Source organism: Stenella coeruleoalba, assembly GCF_951394435.1.
Source record: "Stenella coeruleoalba genome assembly, chromosome: 1".
Classification (NCBI taxonomy): Eukaryota; Metazoa; Chordata; class Mammalia; order Artiodactyla; family Delphinidae; genus Stenella; species Stenella coeruleoalba.
The window spans coordinates 171,437,959-171,464,223 of NC_137169.1; the positions used below are offsets into that span (position 1 = coordinate 171,437,959).

The 26,265-nt window shown below is 37.7% G+C and overlaps 1 protein-coding gene across 17 annotated transcripts in view; it reads right to left on the minus strand.

Moving 5' to 3' along the window:
- Positions 1–2,175: 2,175 nt before the first annotated feature.
- HMCN1 (hemicentin 1) overlaps positions 2,176–26,265 on the minus strand; it is an 883,583-nt gene continuing 859,493 nt past the window's right edge. For all 17 annotated transcript variants that reach the window (XM_079903114.1, XM_079903100.1, XM_079903116.1 and 14 more), the window contains 3 exons: positions 23,586–23,705; positions 5,294–5,420; positions 2,176–3,763 (listed from right to left, as the gene is read on the minus strand). In XM_079903114.1, coding sequence (XP_079759240.1) covers positions 3,397–3,763; positions 5,294–5,420; positions 23,586–23,705 — 614 coding nt within the window. In that variant the 3' untranslated portion in view covers positions 2,176–3,396. The remainder of the gene's footprint in view (positions 3,764–5,293; positions 5,421–23,585; positions 23,706–26,265) is intronic.

Consider the following 26,265-nt stretch of genomic DNA (forward strand, 5'->3'; position numbering starts at 1 on the left):
TCTTGGGAGGTCTGAGTTCTTCTGCCAGCGTTCAGTAGGTGTTCTGTAGGAGTTGTTCCACGTGTAGATGTATTTTTGGTGTATCTGTGGGGAGGAAGGTGATCTCTGCGTCTTACTCTTCTGCCATCTTCCAGAAGCCTAAGCTGTGAACTTTCAAAGATGTGAACGTGCATTTGTATGTCCAGTCATGTAAGTTAGTTCACATGTCTGGTGTACATTGTCACGTGCATGGTTCCTCTACAAGCGGTTGTGTTTTTGTGTACTTTACTGTACAGTGCTGTATAGAGTACAGTAGCACAGTATCTTTATTTCAAGCCCGGGATGTCCAGAAGCAAGCGTAAAAGCAGTGGTGATGTAGCTGGTCCTGCTAAGAAGTGCCAGGAATTGGAAGCCCAGAGAAAGGATGAAGAGAGACAAAAGAAAAAAGTAACTGAAGAGATTCACGACGCAGAAAATGGCAAGGGAATTTTCTTTATTTGAGGAGGCACTGTTAGTTTTTGAGGCACAGGACCCGGATGTAGAACAATACATGAAGGTTGCAGCAGCCATCCAGAATGCAAACCAGGGCTACCATGTCATCTGTGATGAGAAAAAAAGAGCTACTACCCAGACATCACTGGGTGGTTTTTTTCAAGAGGGTAAATTGAATCCAGCAAGGAACCAAAACCTGTACCATCGATGTCAGGCTTGAGTGAAATTGCAGCTTGCCCTTGCTCTCCATCTATTGCTGATGATCCTTCAGCTCTACCGTTTCCCACCTCCTGTCCTGCCTCCAGTCAGTAACTCTTCTTGCCTGTTCACTCGATGCTGGCCCCTGTATGCCATCTGTTGTATTACTGTAGTTTTAAAGGTACTGTAAGATTAAAAGTGTTCTGTTTTTTGTGTTTTTTTATGTATTATTTGTAAGAAAAGTATTATAAACCTGTTACAGTACATTACTATATAGCTGATTGTGTTAGTTGGGTACCTAGGCTATCTTTGTTGGACTTATGAACAAATTGGACTTGTGGACACGCTTTTGGAACGGAACTCATTTGCATGTAGGGGACTTACTGTAGTTGATGTCTAATAGCGTTGTGGTCGGAAAAGATGCTTGATATCAATTTTCTTAACTTTACGGAGGTTTGCTTTCTGGCCTAGCATGTGATCTATCCTGGGGAATGTTCCATGTGCACTTGAAAAAAATGCGTATTCTGCTTTTCCATGGAATGCTCTATAAATATCAAGTCCATCTGGTCTAATGTATCATTTAAGGCCTGTGTTTCCTTATTTTCTGTTTGGATGATCTCTCCATTGATGTAAGTGGGGTGTTAAAGTCAGTGTGGTTCAATTAAGAAGAAGCTCAATGGTCAAAGTCATGTGCTGGAATTGTTTACCAAAGTAGGCTGTAAAGTATCCTTTCTAGGGATTAAGGAGTTAGCAGATATCTTGATTATATTAAACCAACATTCTCCAAATGTTCAGTGATATATTAAAATATACTGGGGACAAATGTTTGTGATTAAATATTTTGGTAATTGTGGACTTGAACAATTTAAATTTGTTTACTACTGAATTTCTAAGATTATTTAAGTATCAGTACTCACAGTAAATATTTAATAGGAGGACATGATATATAGTGTTTCACAAACTTCTTGATATTGGAACTCAGTTGACTCAAAGTACCTTACCTGGGCTATTGTTCTGTAGAATATTCTTTGGCAAACATTGATTTAGATAATCACCCTCCTGACTGCCTGGCTGTGGACTAGATGACTTTTCCAGGTTTCTTTGAATAATGTGAGCTAGGTAAACATTCTTCAATCATAGGCCATGATCAGACCTTTGCTAGCTTATTACCTATCACAGGTAGATGAAGTCACATCGTGTGATACAAAACTGTTACCTAGGTGAGAAAAACTGTCATGAAATGGAGATACTCTTTAACGTGGAGTCATGGGAGGTAGAAGGTATGACATTTTTGTGACTAATTAGGTGTGTTGTCTTAAGGAAGTTACATAAGTTATCTGAATCCTAGGATCCTGACATATAAAATGTGAATAATACTATCTCTAGAGCTGTGATGATTAAATTATGATATGTATGACATACACATATATGTATGTGTGTCTATAAACTTTAATACTTTAGCTATAAGGAAACAAATTTTAGGTTTTCAAAAACGTTAAGAAAAAGGATGTGAAAATTTTATTTAGGCAGGTTTTACTGTAACAATGTTATTTTTTTATAAAATAACTTTATAAAAGAGTCCATCAAGATATTATATAGAAAATACACACGAAGGAAATATATGTACACTTCATAAAAATAGAATACATCCTGGCAATTGCTTCCAGAGTCTGTTACCACCATTTACAGTGTATTGACGTTTAACGTTTATGCTAATTTGAACATACAAGATTTTCAAGAAAAACAAAACTGTCCCACCTGTATTTAAAAAAAATTGTTTCCAATTGACAGGAAAATTTAAAAAGTCTAGAACGTAAAAGTTATGGAGATGGGACTTCCCTGGCAGTCCAGTGGTTAGGACTTTGCCTTCCAATGCAGGGGGTGTGGGTTCAATCCCTGGTTGGGGAGCTAAGATCTCACATGTCTCATGGCCAAAAACCAAGACATAAAACAGAAGCAGTATTGTAACAAATTCAATAAAGACTTAAAAAAAAAAAGTTATGGCACTAACTGAATGGAAGTCCATGTCAAAAACGTTAGAGCAAAGATCCATGCCATAAATAATCACTGAGGACAAAAATATTTTTTTCCTATTATCCTAACTGGTTCAGCTGGTTCCACAAAGTCACTGAAAATAATCTTATTTTGGATGTTCAGTCAAGGTGAGCATCATTTGGTATCAAAACTTTCTAGAAGCTGTACTATATTTCTACAATGAGTGGTATTTCTTTCTTTCCTAAGTGAACATAAGTATGTAAGTCGTATTATAAAGTATTTAATACATAAAAAAAGCATCTTCATAAGTTACTCGGTAAGCTTTGATCAAAACACATAGCAACCAGTTTTATTATTCTAAAAATGGTTAAATGCTCAAATCCACTTGGCTTTTTTTTTTTTCTTTTTTTACAGGAAATTATCTTAGCTACTATGTTACTATAACACATCACTGATGGGTCCTGTTGATGTTCAGGATAATCTTTGCGAAGTAACTGCTCCAGTGTAATAAATAAAGAAAATACTAAGGGACTTTCTAGACCTTACCAAAAGATATGACCGTGGTGGGATCATGAAAATACCTCAGCAGTACCAAGGAAGGCACACAAAAAAGCATAGCACCATTTTCAAGTTGCCAAGATTGCAACTGCTCAGGAGACAGTAATCTGGAAGAGAACTTGATTCCCATGATATATGCAGTTTAATTATGTGGATTAGGCTTTGGAGAGCTGCTTAGTATGGATAGGCAGACACAGCTATATAAACTATGAATGTGGTCTGATAGTCAATGGTCCCGTTGGCACTGTAGGATAAGGCTTGAACCCTCATGCGGTAGGTCTCTGGTTCTCGTAGAGGTCGTGTTGTGTACACCACTCCTTTAAGGTTTTCATCCCTTAAGGCAAAAGGAACAGTCTGTTCCTCATCTATCATGAGGAAAGTTGTCCTGGGATGCATCACTCCATCCTGTGTGTATGCAACCAGCCGGATCAAATCCTGATTGGCGTCTATTCCAAATGGGAGGGAGACAAGTTTGTATTCCAAGGCATACGGGCTCAAGGCACATTCCAAATCATTGGGTGGACAGTTCTTGAGGCAGAACCTAAGGACAACAAACACATGAAATGTATACAGTTATCTTGGCTTGGAAGTAGGAGAAAGCATGATGCAGGTGATCGTGATCCATGACAACTTTCGGGCATTAAAGGCAGGAGACAGTCTGGCTGCAAAGCACTAAGGCTCACCCCACGTTCTGTGTCATTAACGGAAACCAGATGCCAGATGGTGATGAGAGTGTGCTGGTCTAGAGTCATATATCTCTCTCTCAGCTCTATTAAAATCAGAAGCTTTTGAACCATTGAAAAAAGTATGAGTACCACAAGATAGCCTTTAAAATGAAAAGTCAGTTTTGGAAAGAGAGGCATCTGCACATATATTGGAAACAAGGACTTCTTAAAGAGAGGAATGTAAATGATTTAAAAATTTTAACATCTACCCTAAGACTATTTGAAAGCGGAAATAGAATATATTGATATTTGGTTTACTTTTCTAAAAATAATGAAAGGTCAATTAGGACTCCTGAAAAAAAACTTCCTTCTGTATTTGCCTTCCACATGATTTTAGATTAAACATACTATATTTTCTTTTTCCAGGGCCCACAGTGGTTGTTTTTGAGTCATCATGACTTTTAAATTGTCTGCCAGAAATCACTGGTAATAAAGAGTAAAACTAAAAAAAAAAAGTACAAAGGACCATGTTCTGAAGATAGGGATTCTTCAGTCATAGTATTTTTAAAAGTATCCTAAGTCTGCACTTTTAATTTTTTCCCTTTCCTTCCTATTACCCTCAGACAGATTACAAATAGGTTTTTGATGGATCCTGGCTAGTCCACACTTGACCATGTTACAGTAACATGGTAGTCACCGCTGAGAGGAAAACAAAGTGTGAGATCCAACCAGCATTTGGTTTCAGAACCACCTTATTAGTGGGTCCTATTCATTATGGCTATTATCTCATTTTCCAAGCACCCCACTAACTTGGTACCTAAACAGAATACATTTCTGTAAGGGGAGGGAGAAAATAGAAGAGTGGTTTATTCAGAACCCAGAAAAGACAGCGTTTCAGACAGCAGGATACGTAAGCAAGATGAGATGTGAATGGACAGACCACTGACTCATCTTTGCTCTCCTCCACGCTCTCATGGAGTCATGTTGACTCATCACCATAACAGCCATGATACTTCTTGGAGCGCTCTAAGGGCTGAGCGCCCTGAAAACCCTGAGGCAACACCAACGGAAATGAGACAATTTCAAAGAAAAGCAGGCTCTATCACCCTATAAAATGCTTCCTGCTGAGACAGAATTCTAGATGTTGTCTGGTGGATTACATGCTGGGGAGACTTGCTCCAAGAAACCCTGCAGCTCAAAGTGATGGTTTCAGCTGCAGTGGCTGCTGCAGGATGAGCTCATTTTTTGCCAGTTCACTGAAGAAGGAACACATCGTAACTCTCTATCCCTGGGGGGCTATTGACTTCCTGTGAGTGAAACATGACTGCAGACAGGGGTTGTTGGTCAAGGAGAGAGAGGAAGAAGGATTTTCAAAAGCATGTCTGGGAAGAGAAGGCAAGACATACCCTGACACAGGATCCCGTTGGTAGTCGGGTGGACAGGGCGTCTGGATGCACTGGTAACTTCCTCTCATATTGAAGCACATGCGATTCGGCCCACAGTGCACATTCTGCTCCAGACACTCATCAACATCTACAATAGCACAAGGAACATGCACCATCAGCAACTCGGGTCAGAACACACCATCAGGGCAGGCATTGTGGATACTGGACTGGAAGGTTGAGTGCTAGCTTTCTCCTCGCCATGAATGAACTTGGTAGCTGCACTTAAGCTTCTTCACCCACCAAGTGGGGATCCTGATTCCTGGTGTGCTATTTCCCAGACTCCTCTTAGTTTTTTGTTTTCTTTTAACATCTTTATTGGAGTATAATTGCTTTACAATGGTGTGTTAGTTTCTGCTTTAAGACAAAATGAATCAGTTATATATATATATATGTTCTCATATCTCTTCCCTCTTGCGTCTCCCTCCCTCCCACCCTCCCTAACCCACCCCTCCAGGCGGTCACAAAGAACCGAGCTGATCTCCCTGTGCTATGCGGCTGCTTCTCACTAGCTATCTACCTCACGTTTGGTAGTGTATATATGTCCATGCCTCTCTCTTGCTTTGTCACAGCTTACCCTTCCCGCTCCCCATATCCTCAAGTCCATTCTCTAGTAGGTCTGTGTCTTTATTCCTGTCTTACCCCTAGGTTCTTCATGACATTTTTTTCTTAAATTCCATATATATGTGTTAGCATATGGTATTTGTCTCTCTCTTTCTGACTTACTTCACTCTGTATGACAGACTCTAGGTCTATCCACCTCATTACAAATAGCTCAATTTCATTTCTTTTTATGGCTGAGTAATATTCCATTGTATATATGTGCCACATCTTCTTTATCCATTCATCCGATGATGGACACTTAGGTTGTTTCCATCTCCGGGCTATTGTAAATAGAGCTGCAATGAATATTTTGTTACATGACTCTTTGAATTATGGTTTTCTCAGGGTATATGCCCAGTAGTGGGATTGCTGGGTCATATGGTAGTTCCATTTGTAGTTTTTTAAGGAACCTCCATAGTGTTCTCCACAGTGGCTGTATCAATTTACATTCCCACCAGCAGTGCAAGAGGGCTCCCTTTTCTCCACACCCTCTCCAGCATTTATTGTTTCTAGATTTTTTGATGATGACCATTCTGACTGGTGTGAGATGATATCTCATTGTAGTTTTGATTTGCATTTCTCTAATGATTAACGATGTTGAGCATTATTTCATGTGTTTGTTGACAGTCTGTATATCTTCTTTGGAGAAATGTCTATTTAGGTCTTCTGCCCATTTTTGGATTGGGTTGTTTGTTTTTTTGTTATTGAGCTGCATGAGCTGCTTGTAAATTTTGCAAATTAATCCTTTGTCAGTTGCTTCATTTGCAAATATTTTCTCCCATTCTGAGGGTTGTCTTTTGGTCTTGTTTATGGTTTCCTTTACTGTGCAAAAGCTTTGAAGTTTCATTAGGTCCCATTTGTTTATTTTTGTTTTTATTTCCATTTCTCTAGGAGGTGGGTCAAAAAGGATCTTGCTGTGATTTATGTCATAGAGTGTTCTGCCTATGTTTTCCTTTAAGAGTTTGATAGTTTCTGGCCTTACATTTAGGTCTTTCATCCATTTTGAGCTTATTTTTGTGTATGGTGTTAGGGAGTGATCTAATCTCATACTTTTACATGTACTGTCCAGTTTGCCCAGCACCACTTATTGAAGAGGCTCTCCTTTCTCCACCGTACATTCCTGCCTCCTTTATCAAAGATAAGGTAACCATATGTGTGTGGATTTATCTCTGGGCTTTCTATCCTGTTCCATTGATCTGTATTTCTGTTTTTGTGCCAGTACCATACTGCCTTGATTACTGTAGCTTTGTACTATAGTCTGAAGTCAGGGAGCCTGATTCCTCCAGCTCCGTTTTTCATTCTCAAGATTGCTTTAGCTATTCGGGGTCTTTTGTGTTTCCATACAAATTGTGAAATTTTTTGTTCTAGTTCTGCGAAAAATGCCAGTGGTAGTTTGATAGGGATTGCACTGAATCTGTAGATTGCTTTGGGTGGTACAGTCATTTTCACAGTGTTGATTCTTCCAATCCAAGAACATGGAACATCCATCTATTTGTATCATCTTTAATTTCTTTCATCAGTGTCTTATAATTTTCTGCATACAGGTCTTTTGTCTCCTTAGGTAGGTTTATTCCTAGATATTTTATTCTTTTTGTTGCAATGGTAAATGGGAGTGTTTTGATTTCACTTTCAGATTTTTCATCATTAGTGTATAGGAATGCAAGAGATTTCTGTGCATTAATTTTGTATCCTGCTACTTTACCAAATTCATTGATTAGCTCTAGTAGTTTTCTGGTAGCATCTTTAGAATTCTCTATGTAGAGTATCATGTCACCTGCAAACAGTGACAGCTTTACTTCTTCTTTTCCAATTTGGATTCCTTTTATTTCCTTTTCTTCTCTGATTGCTGTGGCTAAAACTTCCAAAACTATGTTGAATAAGAGTGGTGAGAGTGGGCAACCTTGTCTTGTTCCTGATCTTAGTGGAAATGGTTTCAGTTTTCACCATTGAGGACGATGTTGGCTGTGGGATTGTCATATATGGCCTTTATTATGTTGAGGAAAGTTCCCTCTATGCCTACTTTCTGCAGGGTTTTTATCATAAATGGTGTTGAATTTTGTCAGAAGATTTTTCTGCATCTATTGAGATGATCATATGGTTTTTCTTCTTCAGTTTAATATGGTGTATCACTTTGTTTGATTTGCGTATATTGAAGAATGCTTGCATTCCTGGAATAAACCCCACTTGATCATGGTGTATGATCTGTTTAATGTGCTGTTGGATTCTGTTTGCTAGTATTTTGTTGAGGATTTTTGCATCTAGGTTCATCAGTGATATTGGCCTGTAGTTTTCTTTCTTTGTGACATCATTGTCTGGTTTTGGTATCAGGATGATGGTGGCCTTGTAGACTGAGTTTGGGAGTGTTCCTTCCTCTGCTATATTTTGGAAGAGTTTGAGAAGGATAGGTGTTAGCTCTTCCCTAAATGTTTGATAGAATTCGCCTGTGAAGCCATCTGGTCCTGGGCTTTTGTTTGTTGGAAGATTTTTAATCACTGTTTCAATTTCAGTGCTTGTGATTGGTCGTTCATATTTTCTATTTCTACCTGGTTCACTGTTGGCAGGTTGTGCATTTCTAAGAATTTGTCCATTTCTTCCAGGTTGTCCATTTTATTGGCATAGAGTTGCTTGTAGTAATCCCTCATGATCTTTTGTATTTCAGCAGTGTCAGTTTTTACTTCTCCTTTTTCATTTCTAATTCTATTGATTTGAGTCTTCTCCTTTTTTTTCTTGATGAGTCTGGATAATGGTTTATCAATTTTGTTTATCTTCTCAAAGAACCAGCTTTTAGTTTTATTGATCTTTGCTATTGTTTCTTTTATTTCTTTTTCATTTATTTCTGATCGGATTTTTATGATTTCTTTCCTTTTGCTAAGTTTGGGGTTTTTTTGTTCTTCTTTCTCTAATTGCTTTAGGTGCAAGGTTAGGTTGTTTATTCGAGATGTTTCCTGTTTCTTATGGTAGGATTGTATTGCTATAAAGTTCCCTCTTAGAACTGCTTTTGCTGCATCCCATAGATTTTGGGTCGTCGTGTCTCCACTGTCATTTGTTTCTAGGTATTTTTTAATTTCCTCTTTGATTTCTTCAGTGATCACTTCGTTATTAAGTAGTGTATTGTTTAGCCTCCATTTGTTTGTATTTTTTTACAGATCTTTTCCTGTAATTGATACCTAGTCTCATAGTGTTGTGGTCGGAAAAGATACTTGATAGAATTTCAATTTTCTTAAATTTACCAAGGCTTGATTTGTGACCCAAGATATGCTGTATCCTGGAGAATGTTCCATGAGCACTTGAGAAAAATGTGTATTCTGTTGTTTTTGCATGGAATGTCCTATAAATGTCAATTAAGTCCATCTTGTTTAATGTATCATTTAAAGCTTGTGTTTCCTTATTTATTTTCATTTTGGATGATCTGTCCATTGGTGAAAGTGGAGTGTTAAAGTCCCCTACTCTGAATGTGTTACTGTCAATTTCCCCTTTTATGGCTGTGAGTATTTGCCTTATGTATTGAGGTGCTCCTATGTTGGGTGCATAAATATTTACAATTGTTATATCTTCTTCTTGAATCGATCCCTTGATCATTATGTAGTGTCCTTCTTTGTCTCCTCTAATAGTCTTTATTTTAAAGTCTATTCTGTCTGCTATGAGAATTGCTACTCCAGCTTTCTTTTGGTTTCCATTTTCATGAAATATCTTTTTCCATCCCCTTACTTTTAGTCTGTATGTGTCTCTAGGTCTGAAGTGGGTCTCTTGTAGACAGAAAAATATGGAACGCTTCACGAATTTGTGTATCATCTTTGCGCAGTGGCCATGCTAATCTTCTCTGTATTGTTCCACTTTTAGTATATGTGCTGCCGAAGTGAGTACTCTATTTATTTTTAAACATATGTGAAAAGACATTGAAAAATAAGAGCTATAAAAGTAGAAGGGAAGCTACTAAGAAACCTGTTCTTTATATTTAGAAACAGAATGCATTTGAGTTTTGTAAAGCTAATAATACTTTAAGTTCACTAAAAGCAAGCTAAAAATTTAAAGGGCACTTGTGAATCTTTCTGTAAAGTGAAGAATTTCTTTAAAACATGAGTGATCGGGCTTCCCTGGTGGTGCAGTGGTTGAGAGTCCACCTGCCGATGCAGGGGACACGGGTTCGTGCCCCGGTCCGGGAGGATCCGACATGCAGTGGAGTGGCTGGGCCCGTGAGCCATGGCCGCTGGGCCTGCATGTCCGGAGCCTGTGCTCCGCAATGGGAGAGGCCACAACAGTGAGAGGCTCGCGTACCGCAACAAAACAAAACAAAACATGAGTGATCCTTGATCCTTCCCTAGTACTTTCTTTTGTAAGTTCAAATTGTTGAGTGGGAAGCAGTGTAGTGGAAATTAAAGAAGTTATAAATTTAGGGGAGACTGTACAGTTCATTCAGATCTTGTGGAGAGAAACGAATAAAGAAAAAAAAAACAGGATCAAGAACCATAATCAAGTTTGATCAAATCTGAACTGTGTAGGAGCCAGCCTCAGTTGTTTCAGGTGGGATGCTCTCCCTAAAGTATCTCTCCTAGGATATTGGGGGGACATGCAAATGAAATGCTCTTTATTTTGTTTTCTATACAAAGTTGCTAAATAAAAACACTCTTAAATCTCCAAAATTCAGCAGCATCAAGATGAAGCTAAAAGAAACTTATTTTTGAGCTTTCTGAAAATGAGTGTTTTTAAGCCATGATTCTTAACTTGAGGTCCATACTTGAGCATCAGGAGATCTGTGAATGAAAACGTTTCTGTGCGCGAGTGTGTAGGTACACATGCATGAGTAAGCAAGAGAGATAAAGCAAGGCTAAGATTGGACCCTCCTTCCAGAAAATTTATCAGTCATAGAGTTCAACACAATTTAAAGGATTAAGACCCCAAACTTAAGAATCGTATTTTAGAGCAATAGTTTCAAACTGTGCTATCTGTATTCCCCTGGTAGTGCATGAAAATTCCCAGCAGTATGAGAACAGGCAAATATTTTGGGAATCAATTTCCATTCAGATTTAAAAAAAAATTTTTAGTAAAGTACAATTGATTTACAATGTTGTGTTAGTTTCAGATATGCAGCAAAGTGATTCAGTTATACATACATATATATGTATGTATATTCTTTTTCAGATTCTTCTCCCTTATAGGTTATTACAAAATACTGAGTATAATTCCCTGTGCTATACAGTAGTTCCTTGTTGGTTATCTATTTTATATATAGTAGTGTGTATATGTTAATCCCAAACTCCTAATTTAGCCCTCCCCCCTTTTCCCCTTTGGTAACCATAAGTTTTTTTTTCTGTGTCTATTAGTCTATTTCTGTTTTGTATACTTCAATTTTTTTTTAAGATTCCACATGTAAATGATATCATATGATATTTGTCATTCTCTGACTTCATTTAGTATGAAAATCTCTAGGTCCATCTATGTTGCTGCAAATGACATCAGTTCATTCTTTTTATGGCTAACATTCCATTGTATATATATACCACATTGTCCTTATCCATTCCTCTGTTGATGGACATTTAGATTGCTTCCACGTCTTGGCTATTGTAAATAGTGCTGCAGTGAACATTGGGGTGCATGTATATTTTCGAATTATGGTTTCCTCTGGATATATGCCCAGGAGTAAAGTAGCAGGATCATATGGTAGCTCTACTTTTAGCTTCTTAAGTTACCTCTGTGCTGTTCTCCATAGTGGCTGTATCAATTTACATTCCAACCAACAGTGTAGAAGGGTTCTGTTTTATCCATACCCTCTCCAGCATTTATTATTTTGAGACTTTTTGATGAGGTCCATTCTGATCAGTGTGAGACGATACCTCATTGTAGTTTTGATTTGCATTTCTCTAACCATTAGGCATGAGCATCTTTTCATGTACCTTTTGGCCATCTGTATGTCTTCTTTGGAAAAGTGTCTATTTAGAGCTTCTGCCCATTTATTGATTGGGTTGTTTTCTTTTGGTCATGAGCTATTGTAAATAGCTATTGTATGTTATTGTATGTATGTTATTGTATGTATGTTATTGTAAATAGCTATTGTATGTTTTGGAGATTAATCCCTGTCAGTAGCAGCATTCACAAATATTTTCTCCCATTTTGTAGGTTGTCTTTTCATTTTGTTTATGGTTTCCTTTGCTCTGCAAAAGCTTTTAAGTTTCATGAGGTCCCATTTGTTCCTATTTTATTTTTATTTCCATTACTCAGGAGACAGATTCAAAAAGATATTGCTATGATGTATGTCAAAGAATATCCTGCCTATGTTTTCCTTTAGGAGTTTTATAGTATCTGGCTTTACATTTAGGTCTTTAACCCATTCTGAGTTTATTTTTGTACATGGTGTTAGAGAATGTTCTAATTTCATTCTCTTACATGTAGCTGTCCTTTCCCAGCATTACTTATTGAACAGGCTGTCTTTTCTCTATTGTATAGTCTTGCCTCCTTTGTTGTAGATTACTTTACCATAGGTGTGTGGGTTTATTTCCTGGCTTTCTATCCTGTTCCATTGATCTATGTTTGTTTTTGTGCCAGTACCATACTGTTTTGATTACTGTAGCTTCATAGTATAGTCTGAAGTAGGGGAGGCTGATTCCTCTAGCTGTTTTTCTGTCTCAAGATTGCTTTGGCTATTTGGGGTCTTTTGTGTTTCCATACAAATTTTAGAATTATTTGTTCTGGTTCTGTGAAAAATGCCATTGGTAATTTGATAGGGACTGCATTAAATCTGCAGTTTGCCTCGGGTAGTATAGTCATGTTGACAGTATTGATTGTTCCAATCCAAGAACATGGTATATCTTTCCATCTGTTTGTTATCTTTGATTTCTTTCACCAGCATCTTATAATTTTCAGAGTATAGGTCTTTTTTCTCCTTAGGTAAGTTTCGTTTTTTTTTTTTTTTCCTTAGGTAGGTTTATTCCTAGGTATTTTATTCTTTTTGATGCAATGGTAAATGGGATTGTTTCCTTAATTTCTCTTTCTGATCTTTCACTGTTAGTGTATAGAAATGCAAAAGATTTCAGTGTATTTTGTATCCAGCAACTTTACTGAATTTATTAAGGTCTAGTAGTTTTTCATTGCATCTTTAGGATTTTCTATGTATAGTATCATGTCATCTGCAAATAGTGACAGTTTTACTTCTTCTTTGCCAATCTGGCTTCCTTTTATTTCTTTTTCTTCTCTGAATGCCATGGCTAGGACTTCCAAAATAATGTTGAATAAAAGTGGAGTGTGGATATCCTTGTCTTGTTCCTGATCTTAGAGGAAATGCTTTCAGCTTTTCGCCATTGAGTATAATTTTAGCTGTGGGTTTGTTATATATGGCCTTTATGATGTTGAGGCAGGTTCCCTCTATGCCCACTGTCTGGAGAGGTTTTTTTTTTTTTTATCATAAATGGATGTTGAATTTTATCAAAAGCTTTTTCTGCATCTATTGAGATGATCATATGGTTTTTATTCTTCAATTTGTTACTGTGGTATATCACACTGATTGATTTGTGGATATTGAAAAATCCTGCATCCCTGGGGTAAATCCCACTTGCTCATGGTGTATGATACTTTTAATGTATTGTTGGATTTAGTTTGCTAGTATTTTGAGGAGTTTTGCACCTATGTTCATCAGTGATATTGGCCTGTCTTTTTTCTTTTTTTGTGGTATCTTTGCCTGGCTTTGGTATCAGAGTGATGGTGGCCTCATTGAATGAGTTTGGAAGTGTTCCTTCCTCCGCAAGTTTTTGGAACAGCTTCAGAAGGATAGGTGTTAACTCTTTTCTAAATGTTTGATAGAACTTGCCTGTGAAGCCATCTGGTCCTGGGCTTTTGTTTGTTTGAAATATTTTAATCAGTTTCACTTTCAGTACTTATGATTATTCTGTTCATATTTCCTATTTCTTCCTGATTCAGTCTTGGGAGATTGTACCTTCCTAGGAATTTGTCCATTTTTTTCTAGGCTGTCCATGTTATTGGCATATAGTTGCTTTTAGTATGGTCCTTTGTATTTCTGTAGTTTCAGTTGTAACACCTCCTTGTTCGTTTCTCATTTTATTGATTTGGGCCCTCTCACTTTTTTTCTTGATGAGTCTGAAGGTTTATCAATTTTGTTTATCTTTTCAAAGAACTGGCTTTTATTTTCACTTTAATACTTTGACTTATTTTTATTTTATTTAAAAAAATTTTATTGGAGTATAATTGATTTACAATGTTATGTTAGTTTCAGGTGTATAGCACAGTAATTCAGTTTATATATATACATAGGTTCATTCTTTTTTAAAGAACCAGATTTTAGTTTTACTGATATTTTCTACTGTTTTCTCTTCATCTCTATTTCATTTATTTCTACTCTGATCTTTATGATTTCTTTACTTCTACTAACTTTGGGTTCTGTTTATTCTTCTTTCTGTAATTGCTTTAGGTGTAAGGTTAGGTTGTTTGAGACTTTTCTTATTTCCTGAGGTAAGCTTGTACAGCTATAAACTTCTCTGTTAGAACTGCTTTTTCTGTGTCCCATAGGTTTTGGATCGTCGTGTTTTTGTTTTCATTTGTCTCTAGGTATTTTTTGATTTCCTCTGCTTTCTTCAGTGATCTGTTTGTTTAGCAGCATACTGTTTAGCCTCCATGTGTTTGTGTTTTTTGCAGTTTTTTTCTTGTAGTTGATTCCTAATCTCATAGCATTGTGGTCAGAAAAGATGCTTGATTATGATTTCAATTTTCTTAAATTCACTGAAGCTTGCTTTGTGGCCCAGAATGTGATCAGTCCTGGAGTATGTTCCATTTGAACTTGAATGTGTATTCTGCTGTTTTTGGATGGAATGCTCTATAAACATCAATTAAGTCCATCTGGTCTAATGTGTCACTTAAGTGCTGTGTTTCCTTACTGATTTTCTGTCTGGATGATCTGTCCATTGATATAAATGGGGTGTTAAAGTCCCCCGCTATTACTATGCTACTGTCAATTTCTCCTTTTATGTCCGCTAATAATTGCCTCACATATTATGGTGCTCCTATGTTGGGTGCATATATTGGGTTGGCCAATAAGTTCGTTTGGGTTTTTCTGTAACATCTTAAGGAAAAACCTGAAAGAACTTTTGGCCAACCCAATATAGTTACAATTGTTATCTCATCTTTTTAGATTGATTCCTTGATCATTATGTGGTGTTCTTCTTTGTCTCTTTTAGCAGTCTTTATTTTAAAGTCTATTTTGTCTGATATGAGTATTGCTACTGCAGCTTTCTTTTGATTTCCATTTGCATGGAATACCTTTTTCCATTCCCTCACTTTCAGTCTGTATGTGTCCCTATATCTGAAGTGGTCTCTTGTAGACTATATATATACCAGTCTTGTTTTTCTATCAATTTATCCATTTGTAAACATGTCTTTCGGTTAGAGCATTTAATCCATTTACATTTAAGGTAATTATTTATATGTATGTTCTTACTGCCATTTTGTTAATCCTTTTGGATTTGTTTTTGTAGGTGTTTTTTCTTCCCTTCCTCTTTTGTTCTCTTCTCTTATGATTTGATGACTATCTTTAGAATTGTGTTTGGATTCCATTTGTGTCTGTGTGTGTGTGTGTGTGTATATCTATTATAGATTTTTGGTTTGCATTTGTCATTAGGTTTTCATATAGCTGTCTATATATATACATGATTGTTTTAAGTTGCTGATCTCTTAATTTCAAGTGCACTTCAAGTATCCTGCATTTTTACTGTCTTCTCACGATTACTGGGTTAGATATCATATTTGAATATGGATGATTTCCTACCTTTACTGTAGGTTTGCCTTTACCAGTGAGCTTTCCCATTTTGTAATCTTCTTGTTTCTAGTTGTGGCCTTTTCTTTATCACCTAGAGACGTTCCCTAAGCATTTGTTGTAAAGCTGGTTTGGTGGTAGTGAATTCTTTTGGCTTTTGCTTGTCTGTAAAGCTTTTGATTTCTCCATCAAAATCTGAATGAGAGCCTTGCTGGGTAGAGAATCCTAGGTTGTGGGGTTTTCCCTTTCATCACCTTATTTATATTGTACCACTCTCTTCTGGCCAGATTTTCTGCTGAAAAATCAGCTGATAACATACAAGGGAAGCCCCATGAGGTTATTTGTTGCTTTTCCCTTGTTGCTTTTAATATTTTCTCTTTGTCAGTTTGATTACTATGTGCCTTGGCATGTTCCTCCTTTGGTTGATCCTATATGGTACTCTCTCCACTTCCTGGACATGGGTTACTGCTTCCTTTTCCATGTTAGGGAATTTTTGGTTATTACCTCTTTATATCTCCTCAGGCCCTTTCCCCCTCTCTCCTCCTTCTGGGACCTCTATTATGTGAATGTTGGTACGTTTGATGTTGTCCCAGAGGTCTCTTAAACTATCCTCATTTCTTTTCATTTTCTTCTTTATTCTGTTATGTGGCAGTGATTTCCACCACTCTGTCTTCCAGCTCACTTATCCATTCTCTGCCTCACTTACTCTGCTACTGATTCCTTCTAGTGTGTTTTGCACTTCAGTTATTGTATTCAACTCTGTTTGGTTGTTCTTTATATTTTCTACCTCTTAGTTAAAAACTTCTTGTAACTTCTTGCTCTGTGCATCCATTGTTTTCCTGAGTTCTTAGATCATCTTTATGATCATTACTCTGAACTCTTTCTCAGGTACATTGTCTCTCTCCATGTCACTTAGTTGTTCTTCTGGGGTTTTATCTTGTTCCTTGGTCTGGAACATACTCCCCTCTCCCTCATTTTGTCTAGATTTCTATTTGTATTTTTATGTATGTGGAAGGTTAGTTATGTTTCTTGACCTTGGAGAAGTGGCTCCCTGTAGGGGATGTCCTATGTGTCCCAGAAGTACACTCCCTTCTTGTCACCAAGGACCAGGGACCAGCTAATCCTGGGGTAGGTTCTTATTCGTGTCTGTGGACTCAGTTCTGCAAGCTGCCAGACTGTAGTTTTCTTGCTTCTGGTGGGTGAAGCTGGGTCTTGACCCTCTGGTGGGTAGGGCCATGTCAAAGGGCATGTCTAGAGGTGGCTGTGGGCTCAGGAAGTCCTTATGCATCCTGTCTGCCGATGTGTGGGGCTGTGTTCCTGCCCTGTTGCTTGTTTGGCCTGAGGTGTCCAGCATTGGGGCCTACAGGCTGTTGGGTGGGGCCAGATCATGGTACCAAGATGGCAGCCTCTAGGGGAGCTCATGCTAATAAATAATCCCCCGTACCTCTGTCAGTGCTGTCCTTGTCCCCACAGTGAGCCACAGCTGCCCCCCACCTCCTCAGGAAATCCTCCAGGACCAGCAGGTAGGCCTGGCCCAGGCTCCTAATGAAGTCCCTGCTTTTGCCCTGGGTCATGGTGTACACAAGACCTTCTATGCACCCTCCAAGAGTGGGTCTCTGTTTCCCCTACTCCTGTGGAGCTCCTGGACTCAAGGCCTGCTGGCCTTCAACATCAAGTGCTCTGGGGGCTCCTTCTCCCAATGCCAGAACCCCAGGCTGGGAGCCTGACATGGGGTTCAGAACTCACTCCTGTGGGAGAACTTCTGTGATATAACTGTTCTCCAGTTTGTGGGTTGCCCACCTGGGGGTCATAGGGTTTGATTATATTGCGAGTGAGCCCCTTGCACCATCTCCTTGGGTTTCTTCTTCTATTTTTTTTTTTTAACATCTTTATTGGAGGATAATTGCTTTACAATGGTGTGTTAGTTTCTGCCTTATAACAAAGTGAATCAGTTATACATATACACATGTTCCCATTTCTCTTCCCTCCTGCATCTCCCTCCCTCCCACCCTCCCTATCCCACCCCTCTAGGCAGTCACAAACCACCTAACTGATCTCCCTGTGCTACGCAGCTGCTTCCTACTAGCTATCCACTTTATGCTTGGTAGTGTATATATGTCCATGCCTCTCTCTCACCTCATCACAACCTACTCATCCCCCTCCCCATATCCTCAAGTCCGTGCTCTGGTAGGTCTGTGTCTTTATTCCCGTCTTACCCCTAGGTTCTTCATGACCTTTTTTTTTTCCTTAGATTCCATATATATGTGTTAGCATATGGTATTTGTTTTTCTCTTTCTGACTTACTTCACTCTGTATGACAGACTCTAGGTCCATCCACCTCACCAGAAATAACTCAATTTTGTTTCTTTTAATGGCTGAGTAATATTCCATTGTATGTATGTGCCACATCTTCTTTATCCATTCATCTGTTGATGGACACTTAGGTTGCTTCCATGTCCTGGCTATTGTAAATAGAGTTGCAATGAACATTTTGGTACATGACTCTTTTTGAATTATGGTTTTCTCAGGGTATATGCCCAGTAGTGGGATTGCTGGGTCGTATGATAGTTCTATTTGTAATGTCTTTGGATGCAGACTATCTTTTTTTGGTAGGTTCCAGTCTTTTTTTAAATCAGTGGTTGTTGAGCAGTTAGTTGTGATTTTGTTGTGCTTTTGAGAGGATGTGAGCTCAAGATCCAGCTACTCCACCATCTTGTCCTGCTCTCCATTCAGATTTTGATTTTCCCTCCTAAGTTCTCCTTCCTAAAATCACTCTGCTTGAGAATTTCCTATGGCCTGGAGTTCTCCTTTCCCAAACTCTTCCCTCTTACATCCTTCTTCTGCTTTACAAAAAAATGTTTCCACTAATTGCAAATTTCTTTATGATACAGGGTATAAAATGCTTCCAGGCACATAGGAAGGGTAAGAAAATTGGTGGCATATATTGATAGTGGCAGGCCTTATTTCATCGTGGCTACAAACCAATGGTCTTAGTTCTCCATTTTAAATTAGATTTCAGAAGTGAGCTAGCTGTCATAGGAACACCTACTAACACTTTTACTTGAACAGAAAAATGACTTTAGACATTTTTCTGACAGTCTGGTTGGTTTTACAATGAGTACACACTTTTAAATTATATGGTGGTCATCCTCCAGTAACTGAGTTAAGTGTGCAGTTCCAAAGTTTTGATGAAAATACATTGAAAGCATGTAAACACCAAACAACAATGCCAGAACTCACATTCTCTGTAACTATTTAACCATGGTAAGAAACTTTGGAGGTTGATTTTTAGAAGTATGAGTGAAGGTTTTCAAATTTCTTTTTGGAGTAGGTAAACAAAAAATATGAAGACTAATTTTAGAGAAAGTTTAAGTCAATGGGCTGCACAGAGCCACTTGTAACATTTTCTTCTTTAGTATTTGAATAAACGTAGATTCTGATGTATAATTGGACCCAAATCAGTTTTTTGGAGAGGTAGGTTCTAAAGGTCAAACGTACTTCAGTCATGGAATTGGTGCCACAACCAATGGGTATGTGTAACTATTATGTCATTTCATAGTAGTGACTTGGTATCTGCATGATGGTATTTATATTGATCTTGGGTTAAATTTGTGAAGTTTTTCGTGAACTCGTAAATAACTTGGAATATTACTATAAAAAAGCGAGAAGATATTCCAAGAGACAGTATATAAATCGTGAAGAATAAATGTTGTGCTTTTGAGAGGATGTGAGCTCAAGATCCATCTACTCCACCATCTTGTCCAGAAATGCCATTTGCATTTCTGTGTCAAAAATGATCATTTTTAGATTTGGTTCCAAATATATTCCATTTCTTAAGGAAATGACATACAATGTAATTTTCTTTAAACTTAACAGTAGTCTGTACAAAGTCAAAAGATATTAAGCTAGAATTATATGGAGTAAATCCCTTACTTGACTTTTTAGTTACTTAGATGCACTGATAATGACATAATGTGCTTTCTATTACTCGTTTTATATTAGGACTAGTTTTCCTCCAGGAATGGAACAGAGTGAAACATGTTTTATTTCAGTTAAATCTTGCCTTTTGTCTCTGTAAACCAATTTCTAATTATGATTTTATCTGCCAGCAGTGCTCCATCTCCTTGACAAAATGAGATTGTCTCAGAAAGAAGTGAAAAGCCCTTTAGGAAAATGTGAAAGAAATTCAATTAATCTTATCTTCTTTTCTCTCCATAAAAAAATTTCCCTGCCCATCCATACTACAAATTTCATTTTAGCTTTAATTTTTAGAGTGAACTCATGCAGAAACATGGAGGCCAGTGGACTGCTAGGGTCCATGAAAATGGTGATTGGAGGCCAGAATCTGGACACACGTCCAGGCATAATAAGAACAGCTACCTTATCACAGATTTTCATTGGCTGCAAATAAATCTATCAGAGATATGAGAATCTAATATACACAGTGTTTGTCTCTAGCTCCATAATAATGTACACTTCCTATAGAAGAGCTTTCATAAAGTATTTGAGCTTTGGGGAAGGTAGCCCTCCTTTGTCTTCTGTCTACTGCTATTTCCTCAGAAGTAAGTATCCTGTAGGCATTCACTCTAGTCACTCTGTTCATTCACTTTACTCATTGGTCTTAAAAAAAGAAGCTAGAAAAGATGGAGAAATCAGACTGTCTTCTGTCAACTGACAGTGTGGTGATGTCTGGTTTTTATAAAATATTATTAGAAAATTATTATGATAAAAATTAAAGTATAGGGATTTCATAACATAAATATTATTGCTACAAGAAAAGAATACCAAGATGAGCTGAAAAACTTTCACAATAATAGCTTTAGAACATATGAATGCATTTAACCAAGTGCTCTGGATACATTAAAAAAGTAGTTTAGGATAAGCATACTTGAAACATTTGTCTTATAGAGGGTGTAGAGTAATTCAGATTCTTGACAAACATTATGAATTGCTTCTTAAAACTTGGATAGATTAGAACACTCATTTTGAATGCAATGCCAACATGTAGTGTTCTTACAGTTTTAGAATTAGATTAATGGTGCTTAAAATTAGCATACGGATTTTTTAGTTTCTCCTCTCTGCTTCTGGGGCAAATTATAATTGGTCATGTTTTTGTTTTTCATTTTTTAGTCTGGTGACTTCCACTTTAGACTAGTCTTTGTCCTCATTCAGTGTCAAATTCACTTTAATATCCCTTTTATTACTGATGTTTCTATCACTAATGTATAAAGATTCAAAAATTTATCTGTGAATGAAAAGTAGCATTTTGTTCCTCATAAATGCCTCAAACACTTTCTAAAGCTATAAAGACTCCAAGTTATTCTTTAGAGTAAAGACTTCTTTAAAGGTCATAATTGTTGTCTCTCATGTCTTTTCTTAGACAACTTTTAAAATAATTAATTAATTAATTAATTATTGGCTGCATTGGGTCTTCGTTGCTGCGCACGGCTTTCTCTAGTTGCGGCGAGTGGGGGCTACTCTTCATTGTGGTGCACGGGCTTCTCGTTGCAGTGGCTTCTCTTGTCACAGAGCACGGGCTCTAGGTGCGCGGGCTTCAGTAGGTGTGGCACGTGGCCTCAGCAGCTGTGGCTCTCGGGCTGTAGAGCGCAGGCTCAGTAGTTGTGGCACACGGGCTTAGTTGCTCCACAGCATGTGGGATCCTCCTGGACCAGGGATTGAACCCATATCCCCTGCATTGGCAGGTGGATTCTTAACCACTGTGCCACCAGGGAAGTCCCTCATGTCTTTTTTTAAAACCACAAAAATATATAACTCATTTAAATTGCAAACATTTTAAATGACACCTGTTTCTGATTTGTGCACATTATTTTCCACTCTCTGGAGTACAAGTGAAAGCTGAAAAATGTTTTGAACTGAAGGAGTGACAAGGGCAACTAAAAAAAACAAACTGGAATAATTAACAGAAGAAAAAATCCTCTAATGAGAATATGACATAATATAACCCTTAAAAATCTGGCTAAAGGGGCTTCCCTGGTGGCGCAGTGGTTAGGAATCCACCTGCCAATGCAGGGGACATGGGTTCGAGCCCCAGTCCGGGAAGATCCCACATGCCGCGGAGCAAATAAGCCTGTGTGCCACAACTACTGAGCCCGTGTGCCACAACTACTGAAGCCCACATGCCAAGAGCCTGTGCTCCGTAAGAAGAGAAGCTACTGTAATGAGAAGCCCATACACCACAATGAAGAGTAGCCCCCACTTGCTGCAACTAGAGAAAGCTGGCGCACGGCAACGAAGACCCAGTGCAGCCAAAAATAAATAAAATAAATAAATTTATATGTATATATATATAAATCTGGCTAAGGAGTTTTCAGTCTGGCTGGTTATTCCAAATGCTTAGTATCTACCCCCTTCCTTCCTTGGTGCCTGGTGTACCTGTTGGGAGTGTAATGTTAGTGTTGTGCACTGCCACCTTTTCAGAAGGATTCTTGGGTTGAAGAGCTGGAGAAGTTATAAAATATGGACAACGTAAGTGCTCTAACCTCTGTCTGCTCCCACAATACAATGACCCTGGTGTTCACAGCATCACAGGAGAGATAAAGGACCATTCCTGACAGTGTGAGATCTGTGATCAAGTCCTACCCTTGCTCTCGATGGTTCTAGGACATTGAGACTCACATAACCACTCTGAGAATTAGTTTTATCATCTGCAGAATGGGTACAAATTATTGTTCTTGACAAAACTATACTGCTGATTAAAATGAGATAACAGTTGTTTTGGAAAAACATAAAACTATAATGTATGTATGTTCTTCCAGTATTTCAAAACTTAGTAAGATGTTCCTCACAGGGTAAGTTCTTCATAAATGTTTGAGTGATGGCTGGGAGTAAAGGTTATTATTGAGTTCATTTTCCTTCTCCAGCCCACAGGATTAGTGGGGGCTCTCAGGGAGTGTGATGGGTGAATGGGTTGAGTAAGCGTGTGGAAGCTCATGGTAACTTGGGTGAAGCCATTGTGCATCCTGGTCTTGGCTTCTGGAACACATTTCCATGAGCTGCATCCTAGCAAGTCTTTTGTGAAGGGAAGTCTTTTATACATGACAGAAACTAATAAAATTCAGAGGCTTATTAAGACCTATATAATATTTTTAGATTTTGTCCATGGAATTGAGGTGTTTTCTTAGAAGATTTTAACGATTTATACAAGTTCATATTCTTTTGATCAAGGACATATTACAACATACTAAACCTCATCAGTATACAATGCTCCTTTCACATTTTTGTTTAACAATTTTGCTATTGAGATTGATTTTCTTTCTACCATCACTACACATTATCTAAAAGTTATAACACCTACAACCTTGTATGTTGATTATGCACTTATTTGCGTGTCTGTCTCCACTAGACTCTAAGATCATAAAGGGAAGAGAGTGTACATTATTCATCTGTTTTAACCTCCTGCATCCTGCAACACTGTCGCATGATTGTTACTCATCATTTGACTCAAAGAATGAGTGGATTAATCAGTTACCCACTGATCACTAAGACAAAGTATAAAATAATGCCTAATACTGAGGTACATTTACTGAGCACTCTTCTCCTTTCTTCTTAGCTGAACTGTGAAAACATGTTTGAAGAGGTCTATTTCCATTTAGTTTTAAACATATATATATATATATATATATATATATATATGATATGAAGTGGCTTAGGCATTCTTGCTCCTTCTAGTAAGACCATACCAAAAGTGTTTCTCAACTCTTCCTTTGCTTAATTGCTTTCTCCTGCTTGCAAAAGCAAGGATTATAGATAAGTCTGACCCATGGGAATGTGAGAGGAGAGGAAGCAACTAGAAGAAAAATTATTCAAAAAAAAGACATTTCTCACACTATATTCATTTTACGTTAAGTTGTAGCAATAAATGTCCCAACGTTTTCTCACCTTGACATGTTTTTCCATTGAGCATGAGTTGATAGCCGGGCGGGCAGATACACTGATAGCTCCCAAAGGTATTTTTACACTCATGCTGGCAGGTGTCTCTATTTTCACATTCATCAATATCTGTGCAGAAAAAAAGCAGTGTGTATAACCATGCGAAACAAAGGCAGAAACTGTGGCAGAATCAACTATAAACAAGTTGTTGACATACGACAGAAAACTTGATTTTATACTTGTGCTTAAAAACGTTCAGTGCTGTTTCATATCAGTATATTTTTAATGGAGTACAATATAAACTGTCCTGTATTATAAAATATGAACATCTCTTCTGTGTATAAGCACATATGAGCTGAAGCCCCAAACTGGCCAATTGCAATATTAGTTAAGTAATTAATATTGGAATGACAGATGAAACAGACCTGTACAGGATCCTAAACCACCAAGGTACTAAACTCTTGACAGAACACAGTAGAATTTACCTAAAAGATAAAGTTTCTATTGAGATTAATTGGGAAAATACTCGTTTCTATTTTGTTTAAAGTTTAGCAGCCTCTCTCTCTCCAACAGCCATGTCTGTAGCTTTCCCATATGCAGATATCATTAAGTGGAGGCGGTTTTATCTTTGTGATAGGAATATTCATCCAACTTCATACAACTGTAAAGTACTAATGGCAACTAGATATACATATAGTTGCTATGTTACTTTGGGCCAGCCACTTAACTTCTCAGGATCTCAGTTGATTCTTCTGCCAACAGGAGTCACTGATACAATCTCCCTACTTCACAGGCTTGTTGGAAGGTTCAAACATGTAATATATGAAAAACATTTTATAAATTATAAAGAGCTAAGCTACCTGCTATTACTAAACAAAGTCAAGAAAACAGCAATAAAAAGAGTGGGAATAGATAGTAAAAAAATTAATTGATATTTGCTTTCAGAATCAGGGATGGGATTTGAGAGGCCTCAGATTTCTTGTCTCAGTTGTGTTTGGCCTAATATTAAAATGTGCCAACCAGTGTTAGAAGGAAGAGAATGTGGTATGAAATGGAAGCAGGAGTGCTGAGGGCTGGAAGTAAAGGGAAGACAAAGTGAAACCCTGGAGATGGCTCAGCAAAAGGACCTGTTCATTGTGCATATGCTCAGATGATAATTGCAATGACTCAAAATCTGTTAATGACAAACGCTCATCGAATATTTGTCATTGTTTTTGCCCCAGTTTGGTTAACCAAAGCACTCACTGCAGAACTTCTGATATGTTTTTACTTTTTCCCTTTATAATCGGCTTTAACCTAAGATAACAACAGAAATGTAAATGACATTGAACTCCAAGTAGTAGACATCACACTTTCCAGAGTATGAATTTTAAAGTGGCCCCAAGTGTGATTTTGGTGTTCAGAAGCAATGCAACGTTTGTTTTCCCTATTAAGCTTTGGAATCAATTCCCTAAAAAGCTAAATCTTAGCCCAAGTCTAACAAAATTCCATGGTGTTAATCTGAATCCTTTGTAAACTGTCTATCCCAGATGGTTAATTAAAGGCATCTGGTGTTTACTGCAGGTTGCTTGTTACATAATTCCAAAGCTGTCTGCAATCTTAGTGTAAATTTCTTTATTAGTACCAATGCCAGAAAATACTCACCATATTTTAAGAAATATTTCTAAATGTCTTAGTCTATTTATTGCCCCCAAATAAAACTTAAATATCCAGTCATAGACTAGTTATAGAAATTTACTTTAGAGTCTCCAAGATTGGTCCTCACTCTGAAATAGTAGGTGCCTCACATAGTAGATGGTTTTGGGAAGGTAATTCATATAAACATATTAGTGTAATATAAACACAAAGGCACATAAAACATTCGTAAGACTCTACTGTGATGAAACTACAGGGCACAGATTGCGACAAAGAAATGGAGAACTGGTTATTAATCAGGGACTCTTTCTTCAAATGGCTTGGACTTTCAGATGATCTAGAAGTCAACTAGATGGTATATGGTGTGGGAAATACCGTTTCACTCATTTATCAGAGCATAAACAAGGATTTTTGGAGCAGGAGAGTAAAGGTAGAAGAGAAGAGTTGTCTAAGACGAAGGCAGAGAATGGAATGTTAATAGGATATGAAAACCCTTCAGTGGGAATGACTATTTAGAAGAAACATTGAAAGACAAAATGTCAGATGTTAATTCTGTCACTAAAATAGTGAAACGTTTCACTAATAGTGAAACGTTTCAATAAAATAGTGAAAAGTTTCACTAACAGAGGTAAAAATGGGCATGAAAAATTACCAAAATTACCAATGGAAAAAACCCAGTAAGAATGGTTTGGAGCAGGCTGAGAGCAATGTTTGACATACTCCCAAGGACAGTGGAGTCCACAGGTTTAGTAATTAAGTAGTGTTTGACCATATGGGGCAAAATGTTGAGAGTCGTTAATGAACCCATGAATGTTTCAAGTTCAAGGAGTAAAAGAAACTAGCACTGTCCACAGTTCTAGGAAGCTGATCACAGGGAGCAGATTCCATGTGCATCATATTACGCTTTAGGTACTTCAAGACAGCCAGACAGAAAAGTTCTGGGAACATCTGGGCCTAGAGACTAAAGGTTAAAGAGTAAGGATCCAGAGGGTTTGAAGGTCCAGCTGAGTGGAGATAATGTGAGAAGCTGAGTCTGCTTAAGAGTGACTAAGGA